This window comes from Haliotis rubra, unplaced genomic scaffold (assembly GCF_003918875.1).
Source record: "Haliotis rubra isolate DU_JTF1 unplaced genomic scaffold, ASM391887v1 Scf88, whole genome shotgun sequence".
In the NCBI taxonomy this organism is placed as follows: domain Eukaryota; kingdom Metazoa; phylum Mollusca; class Gastropoda; order Lepetellida; family Haliotidae; genus Haliotis; species Haliotis rubra.
Window position 1 is genome coordinate 863,442 of NW_025767612.1, and position 14,059 is coordinate 877,500.

General features: G+C 40.5%; 1 protein-coding gene across 1 annotated transcript in view; it reads right to left on the reverse strand.

Annotated features, from left to right (window-relative positions):
* Window positions 1–2,208: 2,208 nt before the first annotated feature.
* LOC124263341 (organic cation transporter protein-like) overlaps window positions 2,209–14,059 on the reverse strand; it is a 20,041-nt gene continuing 8,190 nt past the window's right edge. Inside the window, exons 3-12 of the mRNA XM_046697919.1 lie at window positions 13,351–13,585; window positions 12,606–12,709; window positions 10,312–10,460; window positions 8,337–8,505; window positions 7,247–7,474; window positions 5,455–5,684; window positions 4,636–4,817; window positions 4,004–4,155; window positions 3,496–3,530; window positions 2,209–3,157 (exon numbers count right to left, since the gene is read on the reverse strand). Of these exons, the coding sequence (XP_046553875.1) occupies window positions 3,054–3,157; window positions 3,496–3,530; window positions 4,004–4,155; window positions 4,636–4,817; window positions 5,455–5,684; window positions 7,247–7,474; window positions 8,337–8,505; window positions 10,312–10,460; window positions 12,606–12,709; window positions 13,351–13,585 (1,588 nt within the window). The 3' untranslated portion in view covers window positions 2,209–3,053. The remainder of the gene's footprint in view (window positions 3,158–3,495; window positions 3,531–4,003; window positions 4,156–4,635; window positions 4,818–5,454; window positions 5,685–7,246; window positions 7,475–8,336; window positions 8,506–10,311; window positions 10,461–12,605; window positions 12,710–13,350; window positions 13,586–14,059) is intronic.

Here is a 14,059-nt window from a genome sequence, read left to right on the forward strand (position 1 = left end):
CGTTGCTGGTAGGGCCTCTTCTTTAGACTTCTATTTGACCACAATATATCTCGAATATTGTTGATATTCATACGCTCAATTAGTTAAATGGTGTGAAAACAGAAAATCAATAGTGGATTATAAACATAATTGTATCATTTTGTATATATATGCTTACAACTTGTTTCTTATGATGCGAGTGGATTAATCTGACGTCTTATGTACCACGTCTATCTACCAGACTTATGCTATGTAACACAGTGAACATTAAGAATACTGAGTCAAACATCAGCTCATCATAAGATACACCATTTATACATTTATGTATTTATCTTCAAAGCTCGTACTCATTAAATGCTTTTTACCATAATCATGTGTTACATTACAATGTGTTTCGCTATTATAGTTGCAAAGAGCAACAGCGAGGTATATTATAAGTTGTTCACTGGTTACGAGGGGGCATGGGTTGATGTACCTTCGATGTTTGTTTATGTTCCCTGAGCCCTTCCCTGAAGGATTGATGTTCCCTCGATGTTTGTTTATCTTCCCTGAGCCCCGAGGGACCAGTGAACAACGTATTTATCTTACGAACACCTTAATGTAAATTTTGAATTGTTTGAAGCACGGGTACAAATATTTTTGTAGCCATCGCTAGATTTTGCTAAAGAAAAACAGATTTAGAGTTATCTCCCTTCCATCGATTTGCATTCGCAAAACATCGGTAATTTCCGTACATCATACGTGATTCAATGTTATTCGAGATAAAGAATTACTACCACGAAGTACAGAATGAGTTGCCATTGACAGCGGGGTACATTGAAATGTACCTCGCTTGTAAGCGGGGTACATTGAAAATAATAGAAGGGCGCTCAGCCAGTCAGAAAGCGACATTTATGTGTGAGGTAAGATAATTGCATATATCATCATTCATGTATTTTCTCATGTTTCCTTCAAAGTCACGACGACACTACAGGAGTAGACACACAACATGGAATGTATCGCCACACTGAGACAGACACACCGTGCATTGACGGCATACAGCTGTGGTGTTAACATGCACAAATAACAAAACTTTGATGACTTCAGTTGCCAGAAAATGGACAAATACACCTTCCAGGACAATACTTCCACTTGTTTCGGGAAGAATGTTAATAAAGCTTCAGGAGTCATCCAAACAAATGCATAAGGTAACACACATACAAATGCGTCTCTTGTGTTGTCGCAATGGTTCTAAAAATGCTGCCTTCAAATATACCTCATAGTACGTGTTCCCAAAATATCATATATTGAAATTAAATTCAATATGTATATAATAATTTTATTACAGAGCTGGATCAGACACTTTCCAATTTGTTTAAATGGGTGAGTGAATTTAGTTTAACGTCGCTTTTAGCAATATTCCAGCAATATCACAGCGGGGGACAGCAGAAATGGGCTTCACAGATTGTACCCATGGGGAATCGAACCCGGGTCTTCGGCGTGACGAGCGAACGCTTTATCCACTAGGCTACCCCACCGCCGCGTATTCTATGAAGAACGTATGAATGATGTCTCTCTCAATGAAAATGATACTCAATACTCGAGACTCCTGTATTTGTCTGTAAAGCCAATATAGTTTACACTTCCTAAAGCACCCATGAAGAACCGGGTCTTCAGCAACCAAATCTTGTCTTAAGAGGCAACTAACGGGATCGGGTGGTCACACTCACTGACGTGGTTGGCACATGTCATCGTATCCCAGTTGCGTAGATCGATGATCATGATGCTGATCACTGGATTGTCTGGACTCGATTATTTACAGGCCGCCGTCATATAGCTGGCGTCAAACGACAAACAAATCTTCCTAAATATTCTACGTTTTGGACTTCTCTGTAAGCACTAAAATGATAAAACCGACTACAAATTTCCATACACAAGAAATTGTTGTACGAATCCAACATAAGCGTCTGTTGAGGTTATAACAGATGGTGTAATCATTAATTTCATGTATTTGAACCACTCAGCAAAATTGCAAGGTTGCATGTGAACACGGACTATGGGGCTGCTAGAAATGTCACGGATGGGACACTAACAGTGAATGAGGAAGTCATACCACGGTATGTAAGTAGGTTATTACATTAGAAATGGCCAGAAATAGGTTAACAAATATTTTTTAAAAACACATCCATAAACCTAAGTTTTATGTAAGTAACACATTAGAAATCCAACACATCCATAAACCTTAAGTCATATCACGGTATGTAAGTAGGTTATTACATTAGAAATGGCCAGAAATAGGTTAACAAATATTTTTAAAAACACATCCATAAACCTTAAGTCATATCACGGTATGTAAGTAGGTTATTACATTAGGAATGGCCAGAAATAGGTTAACAACTAATTTTAAAAACACATCCATAAACCTGAATAATGCAAGATGGGGCATAATTCTGATCATCATTTGCTTAGAAAAAGTCAACACTATTGTACGGAAGCCTTTTAGGCCCATTCAGTTTTCTGTATTTCTTTTCTGGAAATTTCAAGCTGCTATCTTGAAATTTCAAGATGCTAAGTATAAATTTCAAGATGATAAGTTTGAATTTCATGATACATATAAAGTTGAAATTTCAACACAATGATCTTGAAATTTCAAAACGATAAGTTGAAATTTTAAATTACGATCTTTAAATTTCATGATAATAAGTTGATATTTCAAGAAAAAACACCGAATGGCCGTAAAAGGTTTCCGTACTATTGCGATTCATTCATCTTTGTGTACGTACGTCGCCTCATTTCTACAACCAGTCCCTCAGACTGATAACTCACAACCATTAACACAGACGGATGGCAGGGGACCTCAGCTCGCCAACTCGAAATGTTTAGGCCTCTCATTGCCGTGAAGGCACAGCGTTTCTCATCCTAGTACAATATTTCATTATAGGAAATATTAGTTGCAATCGTGTTTCGAGTAATTCTTATTTTCAATGGTTATCACAGCCACGATGAATTACTTATTGTTTGAATTATTAATTAAAACAGAATTAGTGATGACAATGGACAGGTGAAACAGGTAAGACACTAAACCGACACTACGGTCAAGCAGTGACGGGAGCTGATAGCTTTCTGTATATAGGCGACTGGTTCTCCTCGTGGTCTGTGGTTTCACGCAGTGATAGCAATGGCAAACCTCGTTGTTTCTCTGCAGAAAATAATATATGAAAAAATGAAGAAAACATATAACTTTGGTTGTTGCATTTTCGAGATAAATATCATTTTGAACTGTATTTTCTAGTAATACTTAAGTTTATCAATGGTCAATATATATTAAAAATACCTCATGCCAAAACAAAACCTTACCGAACGGTATCACTGCTTCACTGTCCGATGTTAACTTAATGCTTTTTAAGTCTTTAAGAGCGGCGAGATTATGTTCATTCAACATTTGTCAAATTCTTTTTAGAAAGTCACTGCCTTTTCTATCCATTGTTTCCTTCTTTCACTTTCACAGATTAACGCTCTGAAATAGGCGCAACATACCTTCGTCATGTGTGGACCCATGGTGGGCGGGTTCTCTGTAAATATCAGGCATAAGTAATTACTCATTTTTAGGAAAACAGTTAGGTTTTCGTTCGTTTGCATAAATATGTTTCAAAATATTTGTATTTACCACCACGGGAATCAGTAAAGCAGCATTTCAGAAAATTGATTAAGGAAAGATTTTATCAAAGGTATTCAAAGTAAGAAAGAAATACCAGTGAAGTGGGGAGCACAAAGCATTTATTACCCGTGAGGGTCCGGGGTAGAAAGTGTCCTGTGAAAACCATACTTGGCACAAGGGACGACTGTGTTTGTCGTAGGACGCGACTAACGGGATCGGGTTGTGTGACCCCTGACTAGGTTGATACATCACATCGTATCCATATCGTAATTGCTTCGATCGTCGCTCATGGTGTCTTCTACCAGACTCGAGTATTTACAGACTGCTGTCATGTAGCCTGAATATTAAGTGTTGTGTGAAACCACAAACAAACAAAATATTTGTTACCTGCCGAACTTGATCCCGTCCTCGATGGTCTCCGGAAGGTCTCTGTTGAGTGTTTCCGGCAGGAGGAGGGCCAACAGGCCTGCCAGGACGGACAGACTGCCAAACACCAACAGAGGCAGGGCGCGGCCGAAGTCTCCTCCAACAATCTTGCCCTGTAAGTTTTAACTGTCTTAACTATTTATGTAAGGTCACTATCGTAAATATCAGCATAATCTGTAGACGACGGAACGAAAGTCATGTTTGGAGTACATCAATTATTTTCAAACACATCTCAAAACAGCCTTTGATATTAAACCAGGAATAACCCTATAGCATATGCAGTATCCAACAGAAGTAAGCCAAGGATGACAATATATGGATGACGTCTTCTTTGAGAGGCATTTAGAAGTTGGATCAATACGGATGAATGACAATTGCTTATTTTCAGTCGTGGGTGGGTATATCTTAGAGATGACACTCGTAACAGATTCTAATTTCGATTTACTTATACACTTACCGCAGCAGTAAAACATATCGGAGTAGCAACCGAATTTGTCCAAACGCCCCAGGGACTACGCTTCAATAAGATTTTGATTTATTCAGATTTCATAGAATTTGGTGAACACATCAAGGATAGCTGATGGTATGCATACCCAATCTACGATATACGGGGCTATCATGCCCCCGACACGGGCCCAGGAGGAACTGGCCCCAGTGGCGGAATGCCGGATGACAGTTGGAAACAGTTCTGAGGAGAAGACATAGATGATGGCAAAACCTGCTGCTGCCCCCAGCTTCCCTATCATAGCGAGCAGAACCGTGATCCACTGTATTGCTGAAATGCAAAGAATAGTGTGTAAATTACAGAAAAGACATTCTTAAATTAAGATAAAGTCATATTAGACAGTGAGGGTGAACGGGTAAGGTCTTGTTACATAACAGAACCAGATATTCAGACTAATACCACAATATAAGAACAAGTCATTTCGCCAATGTCATTGATTCGTTTTGTACACATTTCTGCTAACTAAACCTGATCTGCAAGGTTCAAGAAACATTTTCTCGCGCATCATTTGCTGATGATCACATATCTGGACGTCAAATTTACAGATATTTCTTGCTTTGGAAAATATTCCTGGCCATACAGTTAAACATAAGGTTGACGAACAGTTAATGCTCCTAAGTTGAGAAAAACTATTTTATGTCATAACATAAGTTCTTTGAAAAGCATTAAGAAGTTGGAGCACTATGGGAGGATAACAGTATATGGAAGAACTTCTATATTAGAGTGGGAGCGACGTTTCGGTGTAGGTTCCAACACCGTTATCAAGCAACTCACCTCCTTGTAATAAAGAAGTTGTTCATCCATACATTGTTATCCTTCCTTATGTAATAACAGACTGAAAGAACGAGGCTTCATGGACAAACAGGATAAACCTATTTCCCCAGAAGTGGACATTTTGTTTTCTTACACTGGTCAGCATACAGTATAGTGAAGATGGTTAGGATACAGGAACCACCTCCTATGATCATCATCGCACAGTGTATGAACTTCCTTCCAAGTCTGTTGACCAGTAGTATTGAGAGAGCATAGGCCGGGAACTCCACCAGCCCTACCAGCAGGAAGTTAAGGTGGAGGCTCCCTGCCCCAAGGTTGTCCGTGTTGAGGGACAGGCCATAGTACACCATACTGACCACCAACCTGGATGTAAGTTTTAAACATCGTAAATGGGATATGTCAACAGTAAAATAGTGAAACGAAATGTACAGAATAAGTAAAGTATACTGAAAGCCATTAAAAATGCAATTTGACATTCATACTTTCTTTACTCACACTAATTTCAACATATATAAACCTAACTGGCAGATATGTTTTAAGTGAACATCTGTGAATAATTTCATCTGAAAATGACCAGTCAACAACACCATCAGTGACGCAACAACGACGTCACACAAAGGAGGGGTCACTTGCAGTCAATATCGTGTGTGTCCACCGTGCGCTGCAAGACATGCTCGCAGTCTTTGGGGCATTGAAAGACACACATTTCTCAGGAACAGCTGTTGGATGGTCTGCAGCCTCTGATGGTCTGTGGTCTGATCATGACACCACCCCCTCCAAAACGATCATGTTCAAGGACACAGTTTGGCGCAAGTCTTTCTCCTTTACGTCGATAAATCTGTTGACGTCCATCTGCAAAGGATAAGTTAAACCTGGATTCATCTGAAAAATGACATCTGGCCATGTCCTGTTGCCAAGATTGGCCCCATTTGCTGCCCATCGCTGTCTGGCAAGTCTGTGGCGATGCAATAAGGTTGGACCACGGTACGGGTGACGACACCGGATGTTGAAGGCAGCAAGGCGTCCTTGCACCTTTTCGGCGCTGAAATGACGTTGACTTGTCCCAATTGTCCTCCTTGCCTAATCATCAGCTGTTTGGAACCGATTTCGCAAGTGTGAAACTCGGATATTGCGGTTTTGTCGAGCTGTTATCACAGGTGGTGCACCAGGTCGCGGACGATCAGCAACACTTCCGGTAGCCCGAAAACGTTGTCTGAGTCGACTTACAGTGCATGGATGCACATTAAAGTGCCTGGCAATCATCACATCTGAAGCACCTTGGCTGACCATACCGATAACCTGATTCCTTTCGTCTTGTGTCAAGTGTGGCATTTTCTCAAAGTGATTGAGTTCCACAATTCCTTGTGCTTTTACAGGGCCTGGGTGCAGGTAATGCATGTGCACAACGTGTTTCATGAATGTGGTTGTGTTTACGAGAAATGTCAAAGGTTCAGTTTTAAGTATCAAAGTTCGTGTGAGAGGAATGCTCCGGGACTCGAACTCGAAATGGGCCAGAATAACAGCCTTTTATCCCTACATCCTCTGTATCGCAGGAAAAAATCTTCAATGGAACTTTTGTAAGTTTCAGGACAACAAATACCAATTGCGTTTTTAATGGCTTTCAGTATATTATGGTTTTATTCATTCTCCCGTGAAATCTTATATCACGTTATTTCCATCTCAAATCAGTCCCCAGAATAGCCTTTTGGTTCAATAAAATGCATGTTCATAAAATCTGTAAGTCTTGGACGTTGTCCTTGGAATCATGAATAAAATGTCATGAACAGGGGGAACATATTTTACAATTAATGTATGTACTTTTCACACATCGTATTCCTTTTTTATCGAAAACAGAGCAGAAGTTGAAGAGATGAAAATTTACCATTTGGATGTGAAGTAAAACCGTTGGTATCAGACGAACTTACCAGTTAAAAAATATAATGAGAGTTCGTATGCACATGACCGGATTTGTGAAGAGATGAAAAAAGTTCCCCTTCGGCTTTTCATCATATGTTTCGATCTCTGTCGTCTGCTTCTCAAACAGTTTGTCAGGTAGCTTGACTTTGTTCACGTCTGCTGCCCGTCGAATGATCACTTCTGCTTCGTCATCCCGGAACTCGTTCATCAGCCATCTTGGAGATTCTGGAATGACCCTGCCCGAAACATGGACTATCAGTTTGTGTCTATATATAAATAAACTATACGTCACTGATGCTGAAAAGATTCAAACTGAGGCAAATGTCACATGCCCGTACGTAAATGCCACTTGGAACTTCTGCTTTGGTGAGTTAAAACGTTTTATAGAAAATGAATGTTTTGTGTGAAGGAAGGGCGTCACGAGGAAGCTTAATGAAGGTACATGGGGCTATATCAGAGAGGGATATGATGAATTTTAATGGAGAAGTATGTACAATGTGGATTCTCCCCAACCCCCACCCCACCCTCCCATAAAATTTATGTACAAAGTACGTGACCACCCCCTCGAATGTCATGTACACAATGACACACAACACACACACAACACACACACACACACACACACACACACACACACACACACACACACACACACACACTTTTTAAGCATAATTTTTATATATTCTTATGAACAAAGTAGATGACTCCCTTACCTCCCCAGAACAAAATGGGTACCCTCCACACACCCACATCCCTCGTCTCTCTAAAATCATCATCACCCCCTCTAGCCATAAATTGTTAACGGTCCCTTCTGGTCGTTTAGCTGACTTGTTCTGAGACACATTTCCAAAATGTTACATCTTGGTCAGTAATGTTACATCTTGGTCAGTAATGTTACATCTTGGTCAGTAATGGTCAGTAATGTTACATCTTGGTCAGTAATATTACATCTTGGTCAGTAATGTTACATCTTGGTCAGTAATGTTACATCTTGGTCAGTTTTCTGTTTTTTTTCCAAAGGTATATGTCTGTTTAGCTACACTTGGATATCATCTTGCACTCAGTTACTTTATCTTCGACACAATATTCAGCACTGACCACCAGTATACGAGGAAGATGCCAACAGGGACGGCCATGGCTAGCTCCAGGGTATGCCAGTCTCGGATTAGGTAGGCAGCTCCAGATAGGATCGTCATACCGACGGCAAAGAACACCTGTACCATCACTCCAGTCCACACACGTTTAGAGGGTCCTACTATCTCCATGGCTGGTGTACAGGCAAACAGATATCATTGAGTAAGTTCATCGTATATCAGAAAGACTTAAATGATCATAATATGACAATTATCATAATAATTACCCTTTAAGGGCCATTCGTTGGTATATATTTTTTGTCTTGATATTGAAATACTAACTTGAGATTTAATGATAACATAAGTTACAATTTCAAGGTAATGATCATTCAGTTTCACGATGATACTTGGATTTTGACATTGCACAATATCATCTCGGAATTTCAAAATACTAATTAAGGAATATATCTTATAGTGTACATGTTTTGTTAGTTCGTTACATTAACTTGAGATTACAGGTACACTAAAACTTATTACACTAAAAATATAAACAAATGTCCCTGAAAGGCTTCCGTATAAAATGACTACTGATTATTTAACATTATCTATGTCCTTTTGGAAGAACAAAAGCAGGGCATCTATCTATCACGCATGTATTCAGGACATGATTATTCTCATCAACTGCCAGTAGCCTAAAGTTGGCTTGAGAATATTTTGAATTATCATACTGAGAAAGTATAATGTCAGGTATTTGAATGAAAGGATTTGTCACAGACATCATTGTAGAAGGGGCGGTTGGGTAGCCTAAGACCTGGGTTCGATTCCCCACATGGGTACAATATGTGAAGCCCGTGATATTACTGGAATATTGCAAAAAAGCGGCATAAAACCATACATAGTCACTCACTCCTTGTAGAATGTTGGCTACATCTTTAAATATTATGATTAGGTAGAGACTCTACATGTTCGGTGTCGACGAGATGATTATGAATTACTCCGTGAATCTGAAAGTAAATGGTTGTACTTGACCGTTCATGAAGACCTAACAAGCTACTAACATACGTAGTCGTATTTGCGTGTGACATTTAAAGTCTGTGTTGTCATCCTCAATAGACTTTCAGTACAGTAGCTCAAATTTCAAACTGGATCTATTATGACATAACAAGCAAGTGACCAGCTTATGAGTAAAAGTTAACATGACGTTATATATTCGTACAGGAAAATAGTACTGCAATCTTGATAAAAGCGACATAAAACCGAACTCACTCACAACCTCTCACGAACAAAATATTTGCATTTGTTTTCAAAACATTTAGTTCTATTCGCATATATACATGATGTAACTCAAATATTATACAGAAAACTTTATCAAATCACAATATTGAACTGTGATACTTCAATATGTTATTTCCAGCTCAACCTTGACCGACTTGGCCGTTTAATCATTTGACCTCGACCTGCGCATTGAGAAACCATGCCATTGTTTGTGCCGTTGGTGAATGTCTAACACATGTTGTGTGCTCGTTGACAGGTTTTCCAAAGCTACTACTGTTTAACGCATTCTTCGCCAGCTCCAAGACATTGCAATACATCCGCATTTTTATTAGATTTTATACAAGACAGAACATGTCAGCATGCACCATATGACAAAGACAAATGTCAATATAAACTTTGTGATTCTGCGTCATGCAAACGTGAAGGTCAAGGTTAGAGTTGGTCTTCAGCAAGCCCATGTTTACGCCGTACTCAGCACTATTCCAGCTTTATGGCGGCGGTCTGTAAATAATCAAGTCTGGACAAGACAATCCAGTGATCAACATCATGAGCACCGATCTACGCAATTGAGATACGTTGACATGTGTCAACCAAGTTAGCGAGCCTGACCACCCGATCTCGTTAGTCGCCTCTTACGATCAATTCTCTAAGACCAATTCTAACCCGGATCTTCACGGGTCTGGACGAGGTAGAAATGGTCGTCGTTATCATTACTGACCTATGACGAAACACGTGGTGAAGACTCCGGCTGTAGAAATTGCGTTGAAGAAGCGGATGATGACGAACATGATGAAGTTGCTGGACCAGTTGAGGTATGATTCCCCCGATGAAGAGGGACATAATACAAAGATAAAGAGCCTTCTTCCTCCCAATCCTGCAAGGACACAAATCGTAAACGGATCGTAAGTTGGATTTTACACCACAATATAAAATATCCCAACATTGTCACGTCGAAGGACACCAAAAATGGGCTTGACACATTATACCCATGTGGGGAATCGAACCCAGGACGTACGACGTTATAATTACTCTTATCAGAATGATACAGAAAGTGATAAGGTAGTCTCGCCTTCGTTCGTCACGCTGAAGACCTGGGTTCGATCCCCCACATGGGTACAATGTGTGAAGCCCATTTCTGGTGTCCCCCGTCGCGATTTTGCTGAAATATTGCTAAAAGCGACCTAAAACTAAGCTCACTCACTCACAAACTGATAATATGTCAGATGCAGACTAGCGCAAGTCTGTTGACGAGGTTGACATGTGGGAATGTTGGCACAACAAAAGCCGGAGCACCACACACGAGGATAAAGTACGAATATGCTCACCACATAGTTTTCGGCAAGCCATACTGACAACGAAAAAATAAGTTGAAGGATGGTGTTTACTGTTCAAAGAAATATATCCTTGTCCTTCGTAATTATTACCGAAAAAATTCAAAGTGGCCCTAGCCTGCATTCACTCACTGGCCTTGTTTACTATGATGTCATCCGTGTGCACGTGGTGTGCATTTAATATTGTGAATACTATTTCACTGCTACCATTATTAGTTATTATTGTTGTCGTGTGTACCATTGTCTCACTCTTTTTCTTGGTTATGTTCCTGTTGTGGTTGTCGTGTTTACTATTGAGCGTATATTGAGCGTGTTTATTACCATGCTGGGCCCCGTTTCACAACGCTCTCGTAAGCCTATTAGTAAGATCTCGTAACTTTTCTCGTAGCATTAGTACTTCATATGTTACAGTATAGGAGGCACGAAGGTTACGAGAAAAGTTACGAGATCTTAGGCTTTACGAGAGCTTTGTGAAACGGGGCCCTGGTCAGATGTACAGTGGTGCTTGTCATGGTAACTATTGTGTGTTAATTCTTATTATTCAAATCACTGTAGGGGCGGTGGGGTAGCCCAATGGTTAAAGCGTTCGCTCGCCACGAAGAAGACCCGGGTTCGATTACCCACATGGGTACAGTGTGTGAAGCCCATTTCTGGTGTCCCCCGTCGTGATATTGCTGGAATATTGCTAAAAGCGGCGTAAAACCATACTCACTCACTCACTCACTCACACACTCAAATCTTAGTGTTCGAGTACTGTACTAAAGAGGCCACTGACAGAATGCACAATCACAATTTAGACGGATTATTTTCGTATAGAAAAACATGGAGGAAATGCATGCAAAGTTTACGAGCGTTATTCTAAGTCCTCATTAACAGATTAAATTTACACGTATTACGATACGTAAGGTAATATTGCTGCAGTTATGTATTCCTTAAATAAGTGCAGTAAGGGCACACGAACAAAAATAGTACTCACCTTCACTTTTGTGACACGGCGGTATAATGACCTAGTATTCTTATGCAACAGAATACATTACTATAGTTTGGCATGAAATGCATGTGAACCCGGGTTTTGTAAATATCTCTTCATCCAATGACCCAATCGATCTCAAACTGTGCAAGTGGATGTTTTGTCAGACAACCTAATCACATTGTAAATCACGACCGATTTTATGCATTTGTATTAAAGAATCTGTCTATGTAACTGTCAACAAAATAAACAGCAGAACGCAGACTGCTTGCAGAGGGAGGGAGCCAATGACCTGTTACAGCGGCAGTATTGGGTCATAAAGGTAAATGCACGTGCAGTTCATGGTAGTTACCTGTGCACTGCACAGTGATAGACCGTTTGGATCATTCACATTACTATTGTGTGTTTATGCCTACTATTATGCTGGTCAGGAACAATTGTGCTCTTTATGATAAACTTTACTTTTGATCGACACACGAGTGAGTGAGTGAGTTTAGTTTAACGCTGCACTCAGCAACATGCCAGCTATATGGCGGTGGTCTGTAAATAATCGAGTCTGGACCAGACAATCCACTGATCAACAGCATGCGTATCGATCTACGCAATTGGGAACCGATGACTTGTGTCAACCAAGTCAGCGAGCCTGACCACCCAATCCCGTTAGTCGCCTCTTACGGCAAGCATGACTTACACATGCCTTCACATGACCTATACTCACTTGTCACCCAGGGCTCCAGCTGCAAATGCTCCCAAGAAGTAACCTCCCATGAAGATCATCTGAGAATGTGTGGCAAGGGTGGCGTCGTCACACACGAAGTTGAGCTGAAAGAAATATACATAAATAAATTTAAGTAGGTCCTAATTTGTCTTTTGTTTTGATCATTTGTGGTTTAATGCCACGCTCACAAATATGCCAGCTCTGTGGACGGCGGCTTATCGACATTCAAACCGGAGATTGATAACATGAACCCCATTCCACGCCGTCGGGGGTACTATGACGTACATTTACCCAAGTGAGTTTAGTTTTACGCCGCACTCAACAATATCCCAGCTATATGGCGGCGGTCTGTAAATAATCGAGTCTGGACCAGACAACCCAATCATCAACAGCATGAGCATCGATCTACGCAATTGGGATACGTCAGCGGGCCTGACCACTTAGTCGCCTTTTATGACAAGCATGGGTTACTGAAGATCTTCATGGGTCCTCAAGATATGAATATCGGATACTGGAATCACTTATACTGATTTGTGAATATCGAATGCCAGATTAAAAGTCTATGGGTTGTGAATATCGGATACAGGATTCACTTATATACAGATTTCTTTGCTAAATTCTATATTTTATTGCATATCATTCGATTAATATTTGAACAGTGCTATATTGATTTGTTTGGGGGGTTTCCACCAGAAACGTTTCAACAAACAATACACAGACGTGTCCCACGAAAGTTATTGGTCACCTCCGTTGAGACAGTGGATTCGAACACAGACTTGTCGTAAACCCACTTCTGACAGCCGACCACGGTACGGTTGGCGCCTTCGCTTGTGCCGTTGTCAACGTCGTGGTAAATGTGACAGCGGTCAAGCTGCAGTTTACCGTCCCTTGTGACGTAAGGGATGGTAGCGTTGATAAGACGAGCGTGGCTCTCAGACTGTACGTTGAAGGTGTCGTTGTCGTAACCGGGTATGGCGCACCTGTACGACAAAAGACACGTGATGCAACATACACGTACGCAGCTAGCGTTGCTCCACCATCCGTGAATACGGTTGCTATATCCAGTTAACTGGTCAAGCTCTGAAGTAAATCAAGCGACAGAGATACCAGCCAATAGTCAGACAAATTAGCCATAGACTACAATATTTGAAATATTTTCTAGAAACATGTAAAAACCTCGAGGTCTCTACTTCTACTTTACTACATAAGACATCTCTGCTAAAAGTAATTCCTACTATATCATGAGCATGTGTATGTTCGTTTAACGCCGCACAAAGCAATATTACAGGTGCGGTCTGTGAATAATCGAGTCTGGTTCAGACAATTCTGTGGTCAATAGAATGAGCATCGATCTATGCAATTGGCACAAAATGATTGGTTGGTTGGTTGGTTGATTGTTGAACGCAGCGATATTCCAGCTATATGGCGGCGGTCTGTAAATAATCGAGTCTGGA